Below are 9,575 nucleotides of genomic sequence, written 5' to 3'. Positions count from 1 at the left end.
GGTTGGCTCCCCCATTTTTCCCCTTCTGTTTAATTGCTGGCCTTGCTTGGTAGATTCCTTCTGTTGGGATTCATGGAGTTGTAGTCCTTGTTATCTCTTTCTAGAATATCCTTCAGAACCTTTTGGAGTGCTGGTTTGGTGGTCATAAATTTCCTCAGGTCTTCTTTGTCTTGGAAGTATCTTATTTCTCCATCAATTCTGAAAGATAGTTTTGTGTGGTACATCAATCTGGGTTGGAGGTTGTTTTCCTTTAGAGCTTCAAGTAGTTCACTCCAAGTTCTCCTGGACTTGAGGGTTTGTACTGAGAAGTCAGCTGTGATTCTGATGCATCTTCCTTTATAGATGATTATAGTGTTGAAAGCTATTAAGGAAAAGAAACAAATCATCTATAAAGGAAGATGCATCAGAATCACAGCTGACTTCTCAGTACAAACCAGCAGTCTTTCCTGTCCACTGATCCATTCCACTGCTGTGTCTCTCTGTGAAGGCCTCAGATGTTCCCTGTAGTCACTGTGTGTCTGCAGGTTTGAACTGCTCCTCCATGCAATGAGTCCCAACTCAGGGAGAAGACTTCACTAGCTACTTCCTTATTCTTCATTGAAGTTTCTTTCTTTGCTGTCCCCATGGGCTTCAATTTTCACTTCAGATCCTTCCTGTGTCCGAGCGACTCACTTCCCTCTTTCTTGTCTTCCTTGCATTGCTATATTCCAGCATCTGGGTGGCAACTCTCACAGAGGCTCTTTCTCTGTTGCTTACCACTCTGCATCTTCCCAGAAGTCTAGACATTAAGGATATAGATGACCTAAACAAGGAACTTCTAAAGTGGAAAAAGGGAGCTATGATGGGAGAAAAAGAATTTTCCCGAATTAACTTGTTTGCCTTTTGTTTTTGTAATAAGTTAGTCAGAAAAAGGCAGAAGAAATAGTGAATAATGAAATTGTCATCTGCCATTCCAGAAGAAAACTTAGATTTTCATGTCTTAACAATCCTTACGTCTAAGAAGAAAACATTTTTATGCCCTCTCATTGCAAGCACAGGGGTTTAAGTAGTCAAATGAACTTGGCCTGTATTGAAAATGGAGAATAATTTCAGCAGGGTATGGAGAGTAAATTGTCTACCTATAGGAACACAGTGGGGCAGAAGTAAGGTAGGGTGGAAGTAGTGGCACAGTTTTCTCTTTGAAAATTGAATTGTAACTCCCCACTGTAGAAATGCATACAGTAGTCTCAGAGGACTTTTATTTATGTGTGTAAGAATGCTAAGCAAGACACTCAGAAAATTTATTGATTTGTTAAAATAAGTGGCTAAATACACATTGACTTCTGAAGGCAAAATATTTCCAGGTAATTAGAGACACAATCTTTATTATTAAAATGAATATTATCAATTTTAGCTCCAAATAAGCCTCAAGTGCAATTTCCACAGTATTTTAGAAATGAAAACAAAAACATGGTTAAGTTACATGAAATTTCCACTGATGCACCCTTTCAGACCAATGTATCTTACCAAAGTATTTTAATTTTGTTGCTCCTGGGGTAGAGAGCTCTTCTTCATGGAATTACAAGTCAATAAAATTTGCTGCTTAAATGAGTCACAGTAAAAATATACAAGCCATATATACATATATATATATACCTTTTGATATTCTGATTTACTATACGCACCCTAAAATTCATCCATATGCTTTGCTCTCTTTCCTATTCCTTTGTTCATTTAGTTAGTAATCTAATGAACTCTTTTACTCCAATAAGAAAAAGTTTGAATATAGAGTGATTTTTATGTTGTCATTATCTCTGAGACAATATAATAATTTTTTGTATTTTTAAATAAAAAACTTTACACAGGAAATATGAGATTCTTTATCTTGAATTGTACATGACCATAGTTGAGGATGTTTATTTTCTGTATCCTAATTTCATGGAACGTAACAAGTAATAAAGGAGAAGTCACAAAAGAAGATTTCACCAAGGAAAATTTCACCTTTTCCTGTTTAGGTTTTCCCCTGGAAGCTGAGAGAGGAGAGCAGGGGAAAATATGCAGCTACTCCAGAAACTGGAAATCACATTTATGGATATATTTCTTAAAATTTAGTATCTCCAAAAGTGGTGAACAAAATAGTCACTTACCAAGTATAATCTGAAAGGCACTGCTTCAGTAAGCTATACCACTTTTTTTGTATGTGTAAGAGTCACTTTCTTCAAAATATCTTCCCCTCTATTCTGTCTATAATTCTTCCACTAAAATTATTTTGTGCCAATACCTATTTCTAAAGTCTAGAATTTAGATGTCCCTGGGTATGTAATAAGATAATGCTCTTTAACACCTTGGACTGAGAAAGTTGATCAGACTAACTGGAAAGGCAAAGGAATAGGGCAGAGGGCAAAACATATTCATGAAGTGAGGGATGAATACAGTAAATCAGAGTTTCACATACCAACTTAGACAGAAAGACTTGTATAGAAGGAGCACCTTACCTAAGCAGCATAAGAATACTGAACACTTAACTTCTCCCTGAATGATGTAAATAGTCTTCCCAACAATTGCACTCCCCCTTAATCCTCTAAAATGATCAATAATCTTCTGGAAATATTTACTCTCCCCTTTTAAGAAAAGATACATCTGAAGTGAAATCAATATGTAAACAAAGTTACATAACTGACTTTTCAAAGTCACCCTAAGAAGTGTAATTCAAACTAATACAGAGAATAGACAGAATAAAGCATCCAGACATGACTCTCCACTACAAATGTCTACCATTTCACACTGTACAAAATGATTGCTTGCAATCCCAGTACAATATTAAATAATAAAGAAATATAATACCTTTTAAATCAAACAGACAAGGCACAGTTATAGTTAACCTTTTTCAAACAAAATTTAAAACTCATTTAATAAGTCAAAACACATAATTTAAATTGAATAATAAGGAGATATACAGTTATACTGTTGCTAGCAGCACAAAGTCATTTGTCTAATACATCATTATTTTAAAAACAAAGTAGAAGAAAAATCAACACTTGTGAAGATAAAAATACTCAACTCATCTTAACTATTAGAATTCATTGTGATTTTACCAGGATTTCTCCAAAATGTATTAGTATCATAATAGTGTACCTAAAAGTACGCCTTCTTTTAAGTAAAATAAAACACTTGTTTGGTTCCTGCATTTCTTTTGGATGAAAGGTAGAATGTTTCTTCACTATATAGGGCATAGCTTTTAGTAGACCACTTTTTAAAAGTTCTGAGCTTTTTGATAAAGCATGTTTAAAATTACTCTAATACTTAGGACCTCAGGTTGAATTACTAGTCTGATCCCAGTTTTCCTTTGCATACTATTACCGAGCAGGTAGCAGGCAAGGCAGTGTAAGGGATGCCTGTACAGCTGCCACAATAATCTTCACTTTTCTCAAAATGTGAACTAATTGTTTTCCCCTGTTTCTGGAATTTAGGCTGTGAAGTGTTCAGAATGTTATAGCTGGGTCAAAGCTGGATTTTAAAAGACAATCAATACAGACTCTACTGTCAATATGATTGACTGCCTCTAAAGCCTATTTTGGATTGTGTAGATGGCTTTACAGAGGACACCTGTTCTGGAATGAGATGTACAGTGTGGTAATACTTTTAAGAGGTATAGTTCACCTTCTGTCACTTTTTCACTCGACCAAACTCAGTGATTAATTAGTGCACTACTTCTTGCATAGGTTCAGTAAGTGTAGTCAAACAGAATTACTTCAATATCACTTTAAAGACTTAATGAAACTCCCTCTACCTGTCAGATCCATATAACTCCAGAGGTGTCCTCTGAAGATAGATTTATAAAGCCAAGAATTGTTACTATCACCTTTATGGTTTCTCCTCGTCCTAAGGCCACTCGAGTCACTGTGGGTAAAACAGGGCAAACTACCTGCCCTTGAAAGATTGAATGTGGCAGTGGGTTATTGTGTATGAATCTGTGCATTGTTCCTAATTTAAATATAGCAGAGGCTTGAGATCAGACTTTCATTCAGTGACTATGTGTGAATGGTAGTATTTCTTGTTGATACTGAATAAAGGAAATAGCTTCAATCTCTGGAGTGTACCACACAAGAAAAATAAAGATGAACCTAGGTTGCTAACATTTTGTTCACACACAGTAGTCAAATGTCTACCTTACCTGAAATACAATAAAAACATGTTCACATGTGAACTGTGATTTCTACTACAAGTAGAAAACTATACTCCACTTCAGTATAGAGATTCATCATCTGTACTAATCGAACAAAATGTTTATGGTAGTCCTAAGAAAGTAATGTCTTTGTGACTTGGTTTTGCAGATAAAGCTTCTAACTCCAGTTGAGAGCATATGAGTACAGAATATCACTGAAATTTTACATTGTAAATTTTAAGAACATGATAAAATCACTCCATGAACATGTCAATATCAATGATAGTGAAGTAGAATTGCTGCAGTAGGTCCCAATTGTGAAGATGTGACTTCCTCATATAGAGGATAACTGAAAAGCTGTGAATTCTTCCTGTGAGTACTTCCTGTAGTTTGGAGTGTTAGAAATGTGTTCTGATGTATTTTTACTCTCATTCAGGGTTTTGCTGCTGTTGTTGCTGCTTAACACAATTCAGTTGCCACGGTAGAAGTGGTATGATTGCTTTCAAAGGATTTTGCATGTAGTTGGGTGCTATCATGCAAATCTTGTCTTGAAAGACGTCTTCTGAACTCACTAGTAGTAAAATAGTATATGATTGGGTCAAGGCAGGAATTCAGACTAGCAAGACACAGCGCTATAGAATGAAATATTAGAATCACCCTTCTGGCTAGACAGCTTTTAATTTCATTGGACTTGACCAAGAAATCTAAAGGAAAACTGAAGTGATAAGGTGCAAAGCAAATCAGGAATACTCCTGCACAAGTTAGAATCATCTTCAAGGCTTTCTTTTTCTCTCCAAGGTCTTGAGCAACAGGATGTTTACTTTTCAGTGATAAAACTGTCTTCCAGGTACAATATAGGACAATCAGAAGAGGAGTAATAAACCCAATCAACTCACCAACAGTCATCATGGCAACAGACTGGGTCAGATTGACATTCCTGGTAGGAAGATCCACAAAGCATTTGGTTTTGTTGCCTGGTGTGTCATCACTGGTTCTGAGAAGGGGGAAGAGTAGACAGGCAAGGCAGATGATCAGCCAGCCAGCAATACTGATGCACAAATCATATTTCTGTTTGCAGTCATTGAAGCGAAAGGGGTACATGAGAAACCAAAATCGTCGTATGCTAATGCAGACCAAGAAGTAGATGCTTGCATACATGTTGACATATTTTAGGTAGAAACAGAACATGCAGAGGCCATGCCCAAATGGCCAATCATGGTTCAAATAGTAAAAGATTCTCAGGGGCAGGGAGAGAACTTGTAATAAGTCAGCAATGGCTAAGTTTATCATAAATATCACAGCACGTTTGGTTTCTTTCATATAACCATAAAATACCCATAAGGCTAATATGTTCCCTATAAGACCTGGCACAAGAATGACTGTATATGTTGCTGCATAGATAAAATACCGAAAATCTGGGTTATCTCCATCTGTCCTGTTACACGTGTCATTCACAAGCTTGATCCTTTCTAGAGACATTGTTATTGCCTAACAATGATTCAAAATCTACATTAACAATTAACTGCTACTTTTTCTAAAAGACAAATCATCAAAAGGTATAAAGTATAAAATAATCTTTTGCCACATCTGTTACCCTAAATGCCTGATTTGGAGAATTTTTAAAGATTTATCTGCACAGTTGTCTTGGGTTTGTTCACAGTAACTGCATGAAAGTGTAATGTAGAAGGACAGATGAAAAATCCTTATAATTTTCTCCTATTTATTGTAAGGCCTTCTGGAGCTTCATGGTAGTTGGTTCTCTCCGATTTAGATTACGAATGTACTATACAGAAATGCCTCAAGTTTCCATATGATGATAACCATCTCTTTGCTGGCATTTGGCTGGGTATTTTTCTTGTCTTTCTTTTTTCACTCATGTAGAAGAGAGGTATGCTCTAGTGCCTTCTTCCAGGATGTTTAGCTTGGACAGATCAGTTTTTCAGGACTTATTCAGATATGTGTTGAAGGCGAAAAAGTGAAATAAATGCAGAGCTGAAAGTGAAAAAAAAGAAGCCAATTATTGTATGGCACATTTTTGAAAAAGGAAATAGTATATATATATACTATATATATATATATATATATATATATATATATATATATATATATTAGAATTCTCACTAGGTACACACTTTAGTAAGCCATGGAAAAGTAAACCTAATGCTGCAAGGAGTGCCTGCAATTAATATGAGCCTAAAGAGATGTGTGCATATATATGTGAGGCAACTGCATCATTATGAAATGCATTATATATATATATACACACACACATATAGAGTCAATCAAATGGCTATCGTGTGGGTAGTAGTGGAGCAAGTAATGGTCCAAGGCTAAAAATAAACAAATCATGAGAATCTTAATACATAGCATAGTGGCTCTTGTTAACGAATTGTGTTGTTTAGTTGAAATTTGGTAAAAGTGTAGATTTTGTGTTCCCACCTGAAACCCACCTACACATATACACTCACACTCACATATACATATATGCTTCAGTGTTATCTTTTGATGAGACTTTGCTTGTACTTAGTATTTAAAATTGCACTGCTCTTCCAATGCTCTCCAAATCATGTCTGTATTTATTTTTCCATGTCAATCACCAAAAAATATTCTATCCATTTTTATTTATTTATTTTCTATTGTATGACTTTACTTATTAGAATGTAAAATACATGAGGATAGATTCTTGTGTATTATATTTACTTGCTATATACTAGAGCCAAGAACTATGCAAGACAGGAAGTTCTCAATATTTGTGAAATGAAATAACTAGTAAATATGTTAATTGACTGTAAAATTCACTGTATCCCAAATAGCAACCATCATTTCTCCAACTTCAATCAAGATTCTATTTCCCCAGGCAGCCTAGCTCAAGGTTCTGGAGACACGAACTCTTTTTCATTTACTTTCAACTTGTAAATGTGTTCCTGCTGGAAGATACCATATCATCTGAAAAATAATAAATGTTTAGGCACCAACAAGTCCTCTGTTTATTTTTCTTCCTTCATTTAATAACTGTTCCACCTTGAGTACAACATTAAATCCCTCTGCTCTTTAAATTTTTCCTTGGTAAATGAAAATAATCTTACTATCAAATCTATAGAAATAGTGTGAAAATTAACTGTGCTAGTGTATGTAATACACTTAGCATATCATTAGATACATAATATGTTGAATAAACATTAGTTATTATAATTGACGTTACTTTTTCAAGGCAATTATTTTTCACAACTATAAAAATTTTAAATTTGTGTTGTTTCTGCTCTAGTTTAGGCTTTTATTACTTGATTGGGCTCCTTACCCACTGTTTTTCCACTGCATTCTACATGGGTCTGCTATAACTATTTTTTGCTAAGGTTAGTTTTAAAAAATCTTTAATGGCCCTTTATTTTCCACAAATTACAAAGTACCTACTCTGGTAATGGATTCCATAATTCAATACCATCTACTTTTAGAACTTTCTGCCAATAGTCGAATACCATGCCCTGTGCTCCAGCCCAATTGAGCTCCTGCTCTTTAAACTCCTTTTTCTTTGCAAAAACAGTAACTGATCCTTCGCTATCCCAATCTAGAGTATTTTCTTCTCTTTTGCCCAACAGTCCTATAGATTTGTAAAGGACTTCCTCAAATTTCCTCTTCTTCTTGAAACATTTTACGGTTAATTCAACACTGTTGGGCTAGTCCTTTTCTCTATTAAAGTAACTAACTTCCTCTTTTCCTGGCATCATAATTTGTGTCTGCATCTTATTTATGTCATAGTCCTCCTGCCCATCCACCCCATTTTAAATAGTCCAGGAACTCCTTGAAGTTATGGACTGAAACTTGTGCACTTATGTACCCCATAAAATACCTAACGGTAGGCTTACCAGTGATGAATTCATAAAATAGTAGCTCACTAAATATTTGTTCAACATCTACAATGCATCTGGTACCATACTTGGAACTGAAAATACAGAAAATTCTAAGAGGCACATAATTTCTTTTTTTAAGGAGGAAAGGTTTATTTGGCTTATAGTTCATAGAGGTTTCAGTCTATGAGGCACGTGTTTTCTGAGATCTTCGGCCTTATGTTCTAGTGAGAAAGAATAATAAACACTGTTGAGTGTGGAAAGTATGATCACAGGTAGATTCAGTGTACTCTGTAAGCACATAAGAGAGAAATACCTAAACTATTAAGAACATATTTGCTAAAGTGAAATGAAAAAGTTGAGACTACTATACTGAATTCTAATAATCCTCTTGGTAATTCTCTTCATATAGATAACCATTTTCTCAAAAGCCAATTTTATTTTAGAATTCTCACTAGATACACACTTTAGTAAGCCAAGGAAAAGTAAACCTAATGCTGCAAGAAGTGCCTGCAATTAGTGTGAGCCTAAAGAGATGTGCGCATATATATGTGTGGCACCCGCATCATTATGACATGCATAATAAACAGTGGTGGATAGAAGACAGTGTACTTTTTATCCTGATTCTTATCAACACACATGGAAAATGTAAGAACTCCTTTTTAATTATTTACATTTTTCACCTGTCTCTGGATCTCATTGTATTAAAAATACTTTCACACAGCAAAAGAAACCACCGAATGAGGAAACAATATAAAGAACGGGGAAAAAATTTCACCAGCTATTCCCCAGACAAAGAGATAATATCTAGAATATTTAAAGAACTCAAAAACATTGAACCCCCCAAACTTAAAGACTCAATCCAAAAATGGACCTCTGAAACGAATAAATACTTCTCAGCTGAACAAGTACAAACAGCAAATAAATATATGAAAAAATATTCAGAGTCACTGGTCATTCTAGAAATGCAAGTTAAAACAACAGATTTCATCTCACTTCAGAAAGAACAGTTATTAACAAGAAATCAGCCAAAACCAAATTCTGGTGAGGGTGTAGGGAAAAAGGAACCCTTCTCCACTGTTGGTGGGAATGTAAATTGGTACAACCAATATGGAATTCAGTGTGGACTTTCCTCAAAAAGCTAAAATTAGAGGTTCCATTTGACCCTACTCTTCCCCTTCTCCGTATCTTCCCGAAAGAGTTAAAAACATCATACCATAGTGATATATGCACACTCAAGTTTATAGCAGCATAATTTGTAGCAGCTAAATCTTGGGAATAGCCTAAACACCCATCAAACAAGGAATGGATAAAGATGTGTTTTACACGTGCAATGAAGTACTACTCTGCCATAAAGATGGATAAACTTGAGACACTTCTAGGTAAATGGATGCACCTTTACATCATATTCTTGTGACATAAATCAGACACACATGCTTAAATATTACATCGTTTGTCCTGTGTGAGAAAGCAAAAGGTTAAATAAGGACCAAAATAGATGATAGATATTGTGAAGTAGGAAGAAAATGTTCAAACGGGAAGGGGAACAAGAGAAGCGGGAGGGGGAAAGGAAAGAAGGGAAAGAA

General features: G+C 35.2%; 1 protein-coding gene across 3 annotated transcripts in view; it reads right to left on the bottom strand.

Annotated features, from left to right (window-relative positions):
* Positions 1-1,336: 1,336 nt before the first annotated feature.
* The window catches only part of Gpr174 (G protein-coupled receptor 174), a 31,074-nt gene continuing 22,835 nt past the window's right edge, over positions 1,337-9,575 (bottom strand). For all 3 annotated transcript variants that reach the window (XM_005412641.2, XM_005412642.2, XM_005412643.2), the window contains one exon: positions 1,337-6,136. In XM_005412641.2, the coding sequence (XP_005412698.1) occupies positions 4,604-5,623 (1,020 nt within the window). In that variant the 5' untranslated portion in view covers positions 5,624-6,136 and the 3' untranslated portion in view covers positions 1,337-4,603. The remainder of the gene's footprint in view (positions 6,137-9,575) is intronic.

The sequence above is a fragment of the Chinchilla lanigera genome, unplaced genomic scaffold (genome assembly GCF_000276665.1).
Source record: "Chinchilla lanigera isolate Chin_1 unplaced genomic scaffold, ChiLan1.0 scaffold00156, whole genome shotgun sequence".
Taxonomy (NCBI): Eukaryota; Metazoa; Chordata; class Mammalia; order Rodentia; family Chinchillidae; genus Chinchilla; species Chinchilla lanigera.
The sequence above is the reverse complement of the archived record's forward strand: the minus strand, read 5'-3'. Positions and strand labels throughout refer to the sequence as shown.